Raw genomic sequence first — 16,109 nt, 5'->3', positions numbered from 1 at the left:
CCAGGGGAGGGGTGGGAGGGAGGGGAGGAGGAAAAGGCGCGCTGGGAGGGCTGCAGACCCTGGAAGTGCCCAGCGTGCAGAAGGGAAAGCACAAGGAGTAGGAAGGTAGGAAGGGATGATGGCAGAAGAAGGGGAGAAGCTGAGAATGCAGCGGGCGGCAGGCGCTGAAGAGGCAGATGGCTATCCTCTGGCTCCCCTCCTTCTCCCCACCCCGCTGCAGGAAGCATTTAGAACCACTGAGCGTGGGAGACTCTTGCAGCCCAGGACCCAGGAGTCCTCTGCCTGGCCTCAGAGGGCCAAAGCCAGCACCCTCCCTGCTTTCCCCGCCTGTGAGTGCACTTGGGCCACAGCAGCATCTGAAGCCACTGACTTGGGACTACATGGGTTGGGGCCACGGCAAGTCCAGGAGCAGAGGTGTGGCATGGACCTCAGGTAAGGCACTGCCCCTGCCACTCATCTCCCGGACGCCAGGAGAGATGGGCCCAAGCTCCACCTCTGCTCTTAGTCTCTGCCGTCCACGCTCTTCCCCAGCACCGCAGCATGAGCCTGGGGAGGGCCCTGCATCCTGACCTCCTTCCACATGCCGTCCATGGAGGGGGGCGTCATGTAGCTTTGTACCTTTGGCTCTTGATGCAAAGACCCCACGTATTTGCCAAGTAAACTAAACTGGAAAAACTCACAGCCTTGCATCTGGGATCTAAATTTACTTACAAGAAATTTAAAGTTTGGCCTTAAGTTACCCCGACAAGTAAGTTTCTGCGGGAAAGAACCCACATCAGCGCCAGGGATGTAGAATCCAGGTCTCTGTCCTGAATGTGCCGGAACAGGCCCAGGAGGTCACCTGACAGCTCCCTTTCCCAGTCCCCTCCCCTCTGGCCTGTCTGTGCTCCACAGGCTGCGAAAGCTAAGATCTAGCTCATCTCACCTCCCTTGCAAATTGGGGTGGCCAAGAGACCCCATCCTGGCCAATGAGATGAGGGTAGAAGACCCTAAGGGAGACAGTCCCTCCAGAAGGAAATGGCAAAGCATCTACAGCAGAGGACTTTCTGCCTATCACCCTTTGCCCATCCTCTTCTATGTTCTCCCAGCCTGGAATGCAGATGTTGTAGCCGGAGAGACAGCACCCATGTTGTGATGTGAAGGCAAAACCACTTGCTGAAAGCGGCAGACAGAAAAGCAAATCAGCGTGGAGCCTGGTTGATGCTTGGGAACAGCCACAGCTGTTCTGGGCGGACACTTGGAATTGCTGTCACAGGAGAAAATCTAACCCTTATCTTTTTTCACTTATTGTTAGTTGAACCTTCCCTAATTTGCTGCCTACCCACACGAAACACTAGATAAGGGCTGATAATGACTGTAATTAAATAAAACTGTAATGAAATACACATGCACATACATGCATAATCATTTTCAATGTGTATTTAAATTATCAAATGGGATATGTTATATAAAATTGTCTTTAAATTTTAAAGTATTATTGATGCTAGTATCCTGCGTAAGATGGCTCACCCCTAAAAGCCTTTGAAATGTCAAAGGTAATGGGAAAAGTGCTTCTGGATCCTTGTGAGAAATCCTGGCCCGGGGGGCGGGGTGGGGGGGACTGCTATTCCCCAACAGAAACGAAGAGGTGGAAAAGCCCTCCAGAAACAGAGATTCTCACAATCCTGCTTGTCTCGCACACGGGCACCAAAAGGCCTTGCAGAACATCACAGGGTCACAGAACCCAGGGTCTGATGGCAGGAGCCCAAGGACAACTGACAAAGTCCGGAGCAGAACAAGGGGCAGGGACAGAGTGGAAAACAAAGGGCTGCGTGCTGTGAGCCCGAGCTCCAGGAAAGCCGCTGCAGCCCCGGGCCCCGTGAGGGATGGGCCCACCTATCTGCCGCTTAGCTGATTTCTGTTTCTGCACCAGACGATGCTATAAATAAAGCCAGGGATAAATATTCCATCAGCACATCCCTTGTCTCCACAGCCTGTGTGTTCAGCTGCAGTGAGGCTGGACTCCCTTCCCACCCTCATTATCCTTGTGGCTACTCCGTAAGAATGGCCGGTAAGAGGGCTCTTGTGACCCGCACTGGTCTGTGCCCCACCTCGGGGTCGCAGCCAGCCTGTCTCCCTTCTGTCCAGGATTGAGAGTCGAGGTTAGAAAAGTTCCAAGAAGATGACAAAGGACCTGAGCCTTGGCTTCTCTAAGCGGGCCATTGCCCACCACGGAGATGCCACAGGACCACCCTCCCTGCCTCCTCCCTCCTCTTCCCCCTCCACCCCCTCCTCCTCAGGCCGGGACTAAGCACCCCACTAGGCAGATGAGCTGGGCATAATGGACAAAATAATCAGACAGTTGCTCTGGGAACCGAGACCAGCAATCAGACTGCATCAAATTAACAGAGAAATAATAAAAGGGCGTGACTCTTTATTGACTGGTCATTATGGGTTGACTGATGATGAGATGTCCCAGGCACTCAGAGTGAACAGCTGTGCCCTGGCGTGGCCTCCGTGAACACGGCACCACAGACGGGCGGCCTCAAGACCCGGTACCCAGTCCTCAGAGTTCTGGAGGCTGGAAGTCGGCGATCGGGGTGCTGGCAAGGTCGGGTCCTGGTGAGAGCCCTCGTCGGGTTGTAGACAGCCACCCCCGCCCTCCCCTCCCCCGCCACGTCTGCACATGGACTTTCCTTAGCGCGTGCATGTGGAGGCAGACCCAGCCCTCCGGCGCCATCCCTCCCACTTGTCGGGATCCCACCTGTGATCTCGCTTCCCTCCCTCCTCACCGGCCCCATCCCGAAATACCGGCCCGTCGGCGGTGAGGCCGCGCGCATGAGGGGTCACAGCTCAGCGTGTGCACGTGTGTAATGTGCGTACGTGTACACACACAGCGCTCACGACGTGTTCTCCAGGGTAGAAATACGTGTACGTATGTCTGTGTGGTCATTAAATGCTATAGAAGTATTAGCTATTGCTGTGTTATATGTCCAGCTGCATGTTTGTCCAGATGTATCAGAGGCACTTTAAACTCAGTGTGTTCAAAATGAACACATTCCTGTCCTGCTGCAGTGACAGGAATCACATTGTTTTGTCCCCCTCTACTACTTCGAGGCCGCCATCGACAGCTAGAGACCTGCGCCTGGAACAACCCCACATGGGGCTCCCTGAGGTCCCCGCGATCTGCGTGGCTCCGCCCCAGCCAGGACAGGTGCCGTCCTCCGAACAGCTGACTGCTGCTGGCACCTGCGAGCCTGCCCCCACCCCTCCAGGTCATCCTGGAACACCCCCTGCCGCGCCAGCAGCAGGAGCGCCCCGGCCTCTGGAGCAGGAATCTGCTTCGTGCCTGAGCTGCTGCTCACGCGGTCCCTACCGCAGGCGGCTGTCCCCTCCCAGCCCCACTGAGCAGGCTGCAGGTGCGCACAGAACGCAGGCGGGCGGCCCCATGAGATCCGTACTTGCAGCTGAAGACGGCCCTCGAGTAAGACATGTCCTCTGCCTCTACTTCCAATGTTTTACAATGAAATGCACGTGTGCGTCCCACATCTTTGTGTTCACGGTACACTTACCAAAAAACAAGAACTCACTATGTTTGCTTTGGGAGACCATGTTGATAAAAAGGATCAGCGGGAGCTCGTGTGTCATGTGACACCGGAGAGCGTGTGTCCTTGCGGCTCGAGACAATAGTGGGGAGGCTCAGTGTCCGAAGGAGGAAGTGCGGCTTGGTCACTTCTCGCCACCTTTGCTCTGTCCTATGTGAGCCTATGCGGCAGCTCCGCGGAGGCCATGAAGACCCTCCATGAACTCCCTCCCTGAGCTCCGCCCCCTGAGCTCCCCAAGCTGCCGGAGCTCCCCCAACCCTGCAGCCGGGCTCCAGCTGCCCGGCTCGGCTGATTCTCTCGCGGACCCGGCCTCCGCACACCTGCAGCGATGAGGTGCTGCTGATGTGTGTGTCTCAGCCTTCAGCTTTGAAACTTCACTGTCACCCACGATGCTTCTTCCTTATCAACAAACCACAAGGTCTGTGTCTTTTTTCTTTCTTTTTGCATCATGTTTTTCTTTTAAAAAAATAAAAAATGATCTTATGGGAGAGGGAAGACAACAAAAAGCATTCTGTCTCTACCTGGAGACACACACTTCACTGTCTTCACTAGCCCTTGGTCTTCTTTTTTTTAAGATTTTATTTATCAATTTGACAGAGAGAGACACAGCGAGAGAGGGAACACAAGCAGGGGGAGTGGGAGAGGGAGAAGCAGACTCCCCACAGAGCAGGAAGCCTGATGTGGGGCTGGATCCCAGGACCCTGGGATCATGACCTGAGTGGAAGGCAGACGCTTAACGACTGAGCCACCCAGGCGCCCCGCAGCCCTTGGTCTTAAACTCTCAACTCATGGTCAGCGTCCCCTGAGAAGAAGGGGCTCAGTCACATGGGCATTAGCTGGGCTTTGCACGGATCTGGGGGTACAGACATGGCAGCCCCTCAACAGCAAAGCTTGGACACTGGATGGCCGAACCTGACAAAAAGGGCACAGTGGTGGGGGCAATGGTGGCTCCCCAAAAGCTGTGTCCATGCAGACCCTGTAACTGTCACCTTCCTTTGAAAGAGTCTTTGCGGATGCAATTGAGACTCTCGAGATGAGATCATCCTGGATGGTCAAGGGGGGACTAAGTCCAGCAATAAACATCACGGTGAGAGACACAGTGGTGAGACATGTGGAGAACAGAAAGCCACATGAAGACAGGCCGACACCAGAGGAGGCGGCCCCACAGAACACCTGGAGCCAGCAGAACCTGAAGGAGGCAGAAGGACCCTCCCGAGCCTCCAGAGACTGTGCGGCTGTGCCAACACCTTCATTTCTGGTCTCCAGAACCGTCAGCCAAATTTCCATTGGCTCAAGCTGGCCAGTTTGTGGCGCTTTGTTCGGGCAGCCGCAGAGCTCCCGGGGGCAGCAGATGCTGTGGACTGGGGACGTGCGCTGACAGCCCTTCCCACTCCTAGCACCCTCCCCACAGCCTGCTCCCATCCCTGGAGAATCCTCCGCTCTACCTGGACCTCTGCAGAGGGACTGATGAAAATTCTGACATTAACACAGAAATTAGGTCTTGGACGCATCTGTTTCACAGGCTTACCTCGTTTCATCACGTTTTGCTTTATCGTGCATCACAGATTTTGCGTTTTTACAAAGGGGAGGTGGGGACAACCCTCTGTCCAGCACATCTATCGGTCCCATTTTTCCAAAAGCATTTGCTCATTTTGTGTTCCTGTGTCACATTTTGGTCATTCTCACAGTACTTGAAACGACTTTTTTATTATTCTGTTTGTTACAGGGATTGGAGATCGGTGATTATGACTTGCTGGAAGCTCAGATGATGGTCAGCATTTTTCAGGAATAAAGGATCTTTTCATTGTCCATACATTTTTTTTTTTTTGACAGAATGCTATTGTACACTTAACTACAGTATAGTGCAAACGTAACTGACATGCACCGGGAAACCAAGAAACTTCCTTGACTCTCTTTGCTGCAGCGGTCTGGAACCCAACCCACCATGTCCGAGGTGCGCCTGTGCCCCCAAAAAGATGAAGGACATTCTATTTCTGCATAAAAGTGGGCTTACGTTTTTTGTGTTTTGTTTTCTTAACCATAGAGGCAGCACAGGTGACCAGAACGGGCGTTTGAAGCCCCGGTCCCACACATGAACCAGGGCCAGCCTCGTGCTGGTACAGAGATTCAGGTATGCACCATCACAAATGATTGGGCTTTTGGGTCGGTTGGCTGATCTGTTCTGGGAAGCAGTGGAGAGAAGAGCTTAAAATTGAAGAAGGACCTGGCAATTCGGAGGGTGGGGGGGTGGTCCATGGGTAAGGCATGTCAGAGAGAAAAGGCAATCACAAAATGGTCGATACTGCATCGGGAGGAGCCCACTGGTTATGGTCTGAACTGACCGGAAGCCCTGGAGAGCAGCCAAAGGCCTCGGGAGAGGGAGTTCAGGTGGGTGCCTCCTGAGTCTGAGGTGGGGTCTTGGACCTTCCGGTGGAGAAGTCCTGGGGACAGTGCGTGGGAGATCCAGGTCCCACCTCCACAGTGAGACTGCAGGACGGCCACGCGCGGAGCCCCCAAGGCTCCTCTGACCTCGCGAGAGTGACAGAAGGCGGTTCGGGGGGAGGCACGGCCCAGCAGCCGGCAGAGGATTTGAGTGCGCCCGGCTCTCGCGAGGAGCACAGGGAGGGCCTGCTGCGGTGCCAAGCGGGGACCCAGCCACGAACCCAGGGACACGGCAAGGCGACGTCGCAGCATCCCGAGCCTAGATGCCAATGCACTGGGGATCCGCTGCGGTGCTCGGGGCGTCACACACACGCGCGAGTTAAAGGTTCCCAGGCAGCCGGGCCACACACCCAAGAGGGAAAGATGTTCCCAGAAAGGAGACTGGTGAACAACCCAGTGAGCTGCCCCCCTGGGGCCCGGGGAAGCAGCCCCACCACCTGTGGGGCGGTGCACCTCCACACTGCCTCCAGACAACATCCCCCCCCCAACTGATGAGGACCCATTCGTCCCAAGGTTCAGACATGGGTATTAAAGGGCCGAAGGCCATGATGCTTCCAAGGCCCGGGATGTGAAGAGCGCCCAACCGCCAGCTACGTCCTGTGAGCCTCAGAGCCAGGGACAGGAACTCCGACACCTCTGGACGCACCAGGCAACACTGCAGAGGGGATGGGAACACAGCTCTCACGGAGGCAGGGATAAGACCACCAGCACCCGGGAGTCATGGCGCCGTGTTCTGACACGGACACTGATGGTCCGGGGCACCTGCCTACTGATGTCCCAGCGGCAGGGGAGCCCCGAGGCTCACCCGCTCGGCAGGTGGCCTGTGTCGCAGCTCTGCCTCTCAGCCTCCCTGTGCCCCAGTCCCTGCTCTGAAATCCGCAGCTCAGGGGCCTCGGTAAGGGTCCACTGAGTGACTCATGAGGACGGGGTTTGGGAAGTGCTCATGAGCCACGCCCCCCGGCCCACATAGCCACTATTAGTCAGGGCAGCCTCAGGCTGGAAAACCAATGCAGGAGGGGGCTGGTGGCTCCAGGACCTCCCGGCCTGGGAGCACCCCTTATCTAGAAGACCTGTTCCCAGGGTGGGGCTGCCTTCCTGGTGTAGTTTCGAAGAATCAAACTGCTAACAATGAGGAAGCAGCTTCCTAAGGAGCCTGGCCCCTGACTGGGCAAGACTGCCTTGGGGAGGGACGCCTGGGCTCAGTCGGTGAAGCGTCTGCCTTCGGCTCAGGTCATGGTCCCAGGGTCATGGGGATCAAGCCCGACATCCGGCTCCCTGCCCCGCGGGAAGCCTGCTCCTCCCTCTCCCACTCCCCCTGCTTGTATTCCCTCTCTCGCTGTGTCTCTGTCAAATAAAATCTTTAAAAAAGAAAAAAAAAAAAAAAAGACTGCCTTGGGAAGCAATGGCATGCCCAAGCGCCCCCAATTCCACAAGAAGTGGTCAGTGAAGGATGGTGAAAGGTGGGCTCTGACCCCCACTCATGGGACAGAGCCCACTGGAGCCCACGTCACACTACACCCTTATACTGCACACAGGTGGGTCGGGGGGCGGTCAGAGTCCTCAGTGCAATGGTTCTCGGATCTAGACAAGGCCGGGGTGCAAACTGACAATGCAGGTTCCTGGGCCTCAGCCTAGAGCCTCTTGATTACATAGGACCCAATTTCTTTCTTATTTTGAGAGAGAGAGCCCGACAAAGGGCTGAGATCACCACCTGAGCCAAAATCAGAGTCTGACACTTAACCGACTGAGCCACCCAGGCGCTCCGGGGCCCACTTTCTAATAAAGAAGTCCAGGTCACCCAGATGCAGGTAGCCTGCAGGTCACTCTTGAGAAATGCTGCTGCCATAGGCCTGTGACTCAGAACACAGCCCAGATCACAGCCAGCATCGCCCCAAGTTTACCAGGAACACAGGCTCCCAGGGCCATCGGGACAGGCCTACACAGTGTGCAGCTGACCCACAGGATGTGTGCACCCTCTGCGGGGAACACGCAGCCCTGCGGGGGCAGGTCCCTAGCGGCCATGCATCCACCTCCCTCAGTGTTTGTCCTGCCCTCCAGGGGGGGAACCAGAGTTCTGCCTAAATGCCTGGAGAACAAATTTTATGAATATTATTCACACTTTGGGGAAGTAATAATTGACTGTTTACAAGATACACTGTACTATACTATGTTATAAAAATAATTACATGGAATAAATCACATAAATACTTAAAGGCTTTATTATACGCTTATGTCTAATTGAAATCCATGTAAACAGTTACACTGAACACATTCTTTATGCATTATACTTGAAAATATAAGACACCAACTTAAAGGACTTCTTAGATTAAGCCAATTTTTCTTTTTTCTTTTAGCTTTCTTTGACACCATAATAAAATGGAAAAGAAACAGTACATAAAAGCAAAACCATTAGGAATTTTTAAAAACTTAATGTACCTAGCATAGTTAATATTCTCAAGACTACTCTGCCAGGGAGAATCAAATGCATCGCACTCAAAGACGTGCACTCCGGGCCGTTTGAGAACTTGCAGACCGAACAGACGCACATCAGGGACAGAGGGGCAGCCAGGGCACAACTCTGCAAGCCCTCCAGGCCCCGCCCCGCCGTCCCTCAAGGCCAAGGACAAGGACAGGGCGGCTGGAGGACATGGGTGCCACTGTCAGTCACAGCCTGCCTGAAGGTCACGGCGACTCACACTAGACCAGGAGGGTCTTCGGGCGGCAGGACGATGAAGTTAGGAAGGGGGGTGGTCCTCCCCTCGGATGCTTCGATACTTAGCCATGTCTTCAGGAAAAACTTTAGAAAGTTCTTGAATCAACAGACTTTTAAATTTCTGAGAAGAAAAACATACAACATCAAAATATCTTTGTTTGTGACCCATCACTCAAGTGAAAGACACTCCCCACCCCCAAAGCCTCCAACTCAGCAGAGAGCAGAGAGCAGAGCGTGCTTTCCCTCCGGGCAAGCAGCCGTTCCCTCACAGCCGGCTCATCTCCACGGAGGCACTCGGGACCCTGGCTGCCAACTGATGCCCCCGAGCCTGGAACTGCGTCAGAGCTACGTGATGAACTATGTGAAAGAGAAACGCTCAGTCCAACACAAAATAAATCCTCCAGATAAGAGAAAGCCCCTCCCGTAAGGCGCCAGCCATGCACACAGCTGAAAATGACTTTTGTAGATGACGCACGTAACAGGAATCTTCAAGTAATATTTAATTAAGCAATTATTAAACCATATCAAACTCAGTGTGCAAACAGCTGATCAAAGCTTTCAGAGCACCTGGAAACCTGTCTACCACAAATGCTGCGGCTTCTCGATCCTACTTATCAGCATAACACGTGTTTGAATCCGATCTTAAGAGCAGCTAAGTATTGTCTCAAAACCTCTTCGTCTAAGTCCTACTGAAACGCAGCACTACGGACACGAACAAAAACAGAGCACGTGAGAAGACATCCTCCAGGGACACCGCACCTCCACATACAACCACCATGGGAGCTGCAATTTTCAGAAGTTTGAATACCTGGTCCACGGAGCCAACGAAGGCCACAAAACTGCACCACGAGACCTGCACAGATCCCAGGTGACGCAGACTGCCAGCAAGCACAACAGATGCCCACTGAAGGTGACCGTCCCGTGCGTCACCGCCAGCAGGCACCCCCACAGCACAGTGGGCAGCACGGGGAGCCCAAGCACAGAGCCCACAGCCTGTGACAGAGGGATGTCTGCTCACTCGCACGACAGTACAGTCAGCCTATCGATCAAGGCAGCATCCTGTGCCCAGGGTGACACTGAGCTCAACAGCAACTAGGTCCCAAAGTGACCAAACAGAAAGGAAGCTGCGGGCGCCCCACTGACAACCACCGCATCACCACCTGAGGGCCTGCTACTGAGCATCAGTATGGATCACCCGGGGGGACGGAAGCCCTGCGACCCCAGGGCAGCCTGTGACAGACACGTCACTGTCACCCTGACAGAGCCTCTCTGCTCATTCTCCACACTGGGCCAGAGTGCCCCAAGCCCGGAGGTCAGTGTGCGGCCATCCCTGCACACCTCGGCCAACGGCGAGGCGCTCTCTGGGCTCGGGGCATGCGCGGGAACACCACACTCATGCCCCGAGGTCCTGGAGCCTATGCGGCCGCAGACAAACCAAAACAGAGGAAAGAGGAGGGGGCATCTTCATCAGGATTTAGGAAAGGCTGGTCTGCAAGGCCTCTCTGACACACGCTGAGCCCGAAGGACAGTTGGTGTGCAGAGAACACGCCAGAGTTCCACCAAAAAAACGGAAGGACAGGGGTCTGGGGGATCCCCGGCAGCAGACAGGAGGCCCGGGAGGCAGGAGGGCGCTCAGTGCAAGGCCAACACACGTGGGGTCGCTACAGGGATGGCACTGGCCAAAGGAAAAACCACACACATACCCCAACTGAATCACAGTGCAGTCAATTTAAGAAAAAAACAAAACCAAAACCAAAACCCTACATATTTCATGTTCACAATGCTTTTCTAGTCCTCATCAAAGCAAAGAAACACACAGGAAGTTCTCTGTGGAGAACTGCAGGACGGGGGACAGGGTCCGAAGGGGTCTGGACTCAGGCGCGAGAGACAAGCACTGGACAAACAGAAGGGCATGCTCTAAATGCTGCAACCAGAACTCCAGGAAGTGGCCTAACGAAGGAAGCGAAAAGCATCCAAGTGCAAACACGAGATATGAAAGTCTTACAAGTGCGAACAGTAAGCCAGCGCCAACAATCAGGGAAATGAGCCTGGACTTCCCTCCAAGGATGGCTACACTCTGCTACCCTGTGTTTACCCCCACAAGGCTCCCGGAGAGCTGACCTCACTTACTGCCCGTTACACCCAGAAATCTCAGCTGTGTAACCGTGTGAGACAGCTTACATTTTACCAAGTATGGAGAAAAACAACAAGGTCTATCAGCCAAATGTGCTCTGTAAGTATTTATGTTCTGACCTTATTTTCTGCTTCTAAGAGCCTTACCTTCATTGTGTCGATCTTGCCTTTGACTTGTTCATTTTTGGCCAGAGCCCTCTCCAGGCACTCTTTGGTGTAGAGCTGGGGGTTTCGTCCTTGATCTATGTATCTGGAAACATGAAACATCTCAATTAACATTCTCATGGCCGATACCTATTCTCAACGATTTCTGATGGGGAAAAAAGTCAGCTCTGTATAACTGCACATGGCCTTGTTTAGACGAAACTGTGTCCAGGAACCACATGAATTAGGATTCTTCCATTTATGCAAGTACAGATGATTTGACTTCACATTACTTCTAATAATGTGAATAACTCACGAAATCAAGGAATGATCACTTTTAACCAAGCAAGTTCGTGGCGCTACGACTTCACAGTCTTAGCGTTTGTGGTTTTCAAACGGTTTCAGAGCCACTACCCCCGATCCTCACGATAACCTATAAGGTTAGGCAGCTCTTGACAGGAGAGAACTAATGTGGGCCGGCGTTTCAGGCTGCGCAACAGCGGGGAGCCGGCCAAGACACAGCCTCCGCTCCAGGTGCACCCCCTCGGTCCCTGTGGGTACCCTTCAGAGAGGAGCTTCAGGGCTGCGGGAGGGGGCAGGGGGCTACAGGCAGGACAGCCCCAGCCCTGCCAGCCCCAAGACGATTTACAAACCGGTCCACCACCTTTTCGGGGTGGGGGTCCTGATATACTACTTTCCTAAATACACCCAAGTAACATGTATTTAAGAGAGGTTCTATCCACTTATTTCTAAACTTATATAAAACTGTTTTTGAAATTTTTGACACTTGTCCCCAAAATGTCTTCATTAACCCACAGACTTCTTCGAGCATACTACCTAGATGCATACCCCCATTTACCACCACTGGGCCACCTGCTTGCTTCTGTACCTTACAGACCGTCATATCCTTCAGCTGAATTGAATTATTCATTACAAAGAAAAAGAAATCACCACCACCAAAGTACAATTTACACTCCAGTAGGGGGAAAAAAAAGTCACTTCAGATCAAAAACACTTAAGTTACCATTAATGCAATAAAACTGGCCTTTAATTATGACAGGTAACAAAAAAATCAGTAAGTCACATGTTCTAGAAATTCCATTTTATTGCAATGTTTTTGAAATGATGGAATGAAAGAAGCAAAATTATGGTTCATTCTAAATAAAATACATTCATTTCTGAAGAAAACACCTGACAGGCTCAAGTGTCCTAAACAAATAACCACCTCAAAAGCAACAGCGTTCGGACAGGGCTCTTTCTCTAAGGCCCAAAGGCTGAGGGCCACTCTGCCAACACATCAACCCCAAGTTCTGGACAGATGGCCAAGGTGTAGTTTTTATCTTTGCTACAATGTGTCTGAAAGTGTGTGCTGAAAGGCCACTGGGACCCGGAAATTCCTCCAGCACCGGGCACTTCGATGGACGGTTTGCATCTGCAGCCCACCAGAGCTCAGAGGCCAGCTCGGCCCCAACCCCCAGATGAATCTCAACCACCCCCTTTGCCCACTGGCTGTGGTTTGGTGGCCCAGGCTTCACTGCCTGTGGCCCCTAAGCAGTCTTTCCCCAACCCCCTTGCCCTCGTTTGCCCTTCAGTCACTGGGTATCTGTCAGTACATCCATCCCACAAATTCAAGGCCAGAGCGGCACCACTGAGGATACTGCGAGGAAGACGAATCGGCCTCCAGCTGCACGCCCTTCTCGGGCAGGCGGCCATCGAGTCAGGAGCTGCACCACACGGACAAGACCTTCACTCCCACCTGCGCCCAGAGAACTCGGTGGGCGCACGCAACACCACAGCCAGCAGGTGAGGACAGAGCTGAGACCGGGAAGAGTGCAGCCCATGTGTCCGGGGGGGGGGGCAGCTGCTGAGCTGTGCTGTAACTAGGCCTCGTATCTCTGACCCGCTGCGACATAAGAGGGTCACCTTTCCCTTTACTGTTCCAGGAAATCTGGTGACTTACATTTGTGGTTTTAATGCAAAAACGACTAGCACATTCCTGCCATTCCAAACTGGCTCCACCTGGCGGGGGGGGGGATTGCTTGGCACAGAAATCTCGGCTGGCCCAAACTGTGGAAAGAGCCGAGATGCCCTCCAACAGACGAATGGATAAAGAAGATGGGGTCCATATAGACAATGGAATATTACTCAGCCATCAGAAACGATGAATACCCAACTTTTACATCAACATGGATGGGACTGGAGGAGATTATGCTAAGTGAAATAAGCCAAGCAGAGAAAGTCAATGATCATATGGTTTCACTTATTTGTGGAACATAAGGAATAACATGGAGGACATTAGGAGAAGGAAGGGAAAAATGGGGGTGGGGAATTGGAGGGGGAGATGAACCATGAGAGACTATGGACCTGAGAAACAAACAGGGTTTTAGAGGGGAGGGGGGAGGGGGGATTGGTTAGCCCGGTGGTGGGTATTGAGGAGGGCATGTACTGCATGGAGCACTGGGTGTTATACAAAAACAGTGCATTGTGGATCACCACATCAAAAACTAATGATGTACTGTATGGTGACTAACATAACATAATAAAATTTTTAAAATAAATAAATAAAACAAAAACAAACAAACAAACAAAGAAATCCGGCTGGCCAAGGATGGACAAGTCCAGAATTTCAGTCTTAACTCTGACACTTAGTAGCCAAACAGCCTGTTGCAGTTACTTACCAGTTCTTCACCCCTGAAATCAGTGTGATAAAACCTGAATGAAACCAACCTGGAAAGTTTCTTTCCTGAAGGCGTTCTCTGGGCCACAACTGTGAAAGGCACACACCACTCTCGAGCAAAAAGCAGTGACCAGCCTTCCCAAATTTACATGGCCTAAGAACCACCCCCTTTTGATTTGCCCAAAAGAGCAGATATTTACCATCTCGTAGAATTAGCACTCCCAGGGCAGTTTGGAAGACACCACACCAAATTACTTCTCAGGTTGTTTCTGCCTAGATTTTTTTTTTTTAATTTATAATAGAGCCCATATAAGACTTTCTACCTCTCAAGAAAAAAGAAAGTGATATGACTACTATTTTGTCTAAGCAGGACTTTGAGAGCTTATGATGTTTTTCACACATTTAATAACTCTTTATTCACATGTAACTCTTTCTCAACAATACAATACTGAGGGTTTTCTTTGTTTTGTTTTGTTTTTAATTTTTAATCCTATTAAAACATAAGCTCCCTGAGAGCTGGGGTTTTTGTCCATTTTCTTCACTGGCTTATCCCCAGCACCTACGCTGTGCCTGCCAAAGAGCAGGCACTTAAATGCCAGTGTTGAAGGCGTCATTATAGCACAATAAAACAAGAATTATACTCAAATGAATATCAAGAATGATACTTACTCAAAAACTTCTAAAGGCACAGTAATGTCATGAAGCTGCTGCCTGCACTTATCAATATCCTGTAAGCCAGTAACAATAAAATTCCTGCAGGAAAAAGCAAAAATGGGGCATGTGGTTAATGCAGATGGCAGCAGGAACACCACCTGGCTGGCCAATGAGAGCTCCACAAAAGTTCCTTACACAAGCAAGGCGAGTAGCTCTTTGGTTAGCTACAGAATTCCTAGGAAAGTTTTGGGGTTAGAGAATACCCTCAAATATCAGATTTTCTTTCTAAAGCAGAACTGTCAATATTGGGGGATAGAAACCAACCTTTCTGAGAATCTGATGAAAATTATCGATCTTCTCTCAAAAACAATTACCCTGATGTGCACCTGGTTTTGTGTGCAGTATCAAGGAACACATGGGGCAGTGGACTCCCACCTGACCCATCCTCCAAATCTCAGAGGAGGAAAGCCTTCCCTGCCTGGTTTAACTTCAGCTCCACTCTGGAGCCTAATGAGATCACCAGGCTAGTCCCCCAGCTCTAGGTTTGTAACACTGGGTTGCAATCATGTCTGATGTCTGTACCTGCTGTAAAGCTAGGAGACCTTCTCCAGAGCACTCATTCTATGTGTATTTGCCTCTTGTCCATCCCAGCACTAGCCCTAGCACCAAGGCCAGCACAGGACTGTTGCCAAAAAAATTACTAAACGGTCTGCACCCTTTCTCACCACCATCCCCCTTCCAATTCCTCCACATCCAGGGCTCCGCAGCAGGTAGCTTCACAACCTTCTCCTTCCGGGACCCAGTTTAGTGCACTCCCCCTGAAGTCGGCCTCCTCTGAGGACATGGACTGAACTCCCCAGAAGGGCCCAGGAGAAAACTCTGGGAGTCACGCGCGCGGGACGGAGGGAGGGCTTTGATTATCAGGCCCAGAAGATGCACCATCTGACCATGACAACGTCTCCAAATGGGCCCTCAGGAAAAAGTCCCAGCAAAGCAAAGCGGGAGGGAAGAGGCCCGGCCCGCCATCTGTGCGCAGCCTGGGGCGGGCGCAGGCCCAGAGGAGGGCGGCGGAGAGGCGCGGCTCTCGGCCAAGCCCCGGATCCGCCCCCCCCACCCCAGGTCCCCGGCCCTGGCTCCCGCCCTGGCTCCCCACCCCACCCCCATCCACCCCTCCGGCTCCCCGGCCCCGGCTCCCCAGCCCCACCCCCGGCTCCCTGGCCTGGCAGCCCACCAAACCACTCCCCAGGCTCCCCGGCTGCCCGGCCCGGCTCCCCCGCCCTGCTCCCGGCCCGGGCTCCCGGCAGACGCCGAAGGACTCAGGCCGCCACTCACAGCTTCTGGTTGAGCCCGGCCTGGCTGCTGGGCTGGAAGTCACTGACAATGATGCCGAGCTGCCGGATGTTCTCCACAAACTTCTCCAGGTGTTCCTCCAGGTGGTCGAACTTCTCCGCCATGGCCTGCAGCAAACACTGCCCAGCGCTAGGTCCTGCTCCGCCGCTTCCTACTTCCGCCCGGGCCCGCCGCCACTTCCGTTTCCTCTGGCGGCAGGAGGCGGGGCCTGGGGGGCGGGCCTGGGGCGGGGCCTAGGCGCTGGGCGGGGTGGGCCCGTGGGGGCGTGGTCCGCACCCTGGACAGGCGTGTGGGGCGGGGCTTGAGCGCGGGGCGAGGCGGACGTCACCTCGGCCCCGCCCCAGCCCTGAGCCGCCCAGGTGAGTGGGATCCTTCAGGTGTTCGTTTACAGGACTGCGGTGCATGCTTTTAG

At 53.1% G+C, this 16,109-nt stretch overlaps 1 protein-coding gene across 1 annotated transcript; it reads right to left on the bottom strand.

Moving 5' to 3' along the window:
* Positions 1–8,170: 8,170 nt before the first annotated feature.
* MED10 (mediator complex subunit 10) lies at positions 8,171–15,857 on the bottom strand. The gene is made up of 4 exons (XM_021702512.2): positions 15,680–15,857; positions 14,363–14,446; positions 11,020–11,122; positions 8,171–8,860 (listed from the first exon to the last, which is right to left on the bottom strand). Exons 1-4 carry the CDS (start codon positions 15,799–15,801, stop codon positions 8,762–8,764), a joined length of 408 nt encoding a protein of 135 aa, XP_021558187.1. The 5' UTR covers positions 15,802–15,857; the 3' UTR covers positions 8,171–8,761.
* Between the last annotated feature and the right edge of the window lie 252 nt (positions 15,858–16,109).

This window comes from Neomonachus schauinslandi, chromosome 7, assembly GCF_002201575.2.
Source record: "Neomonachus schauinslandi chromosome 7, ASM220157v2, whole genome shotgun sequence".
NCBI classification, from domain to species: Eukaryota; Metazoa; Chordata; class Mammalia; order Carnivora; family Phocidae; genus Neomonachus; species Neomonachus schauinslandi.
The sequence above is the reverse complement of the archived record's forward strand: the minus strand, read 5'-3'. Positions and strand labels throughout refer to the sequence as shown.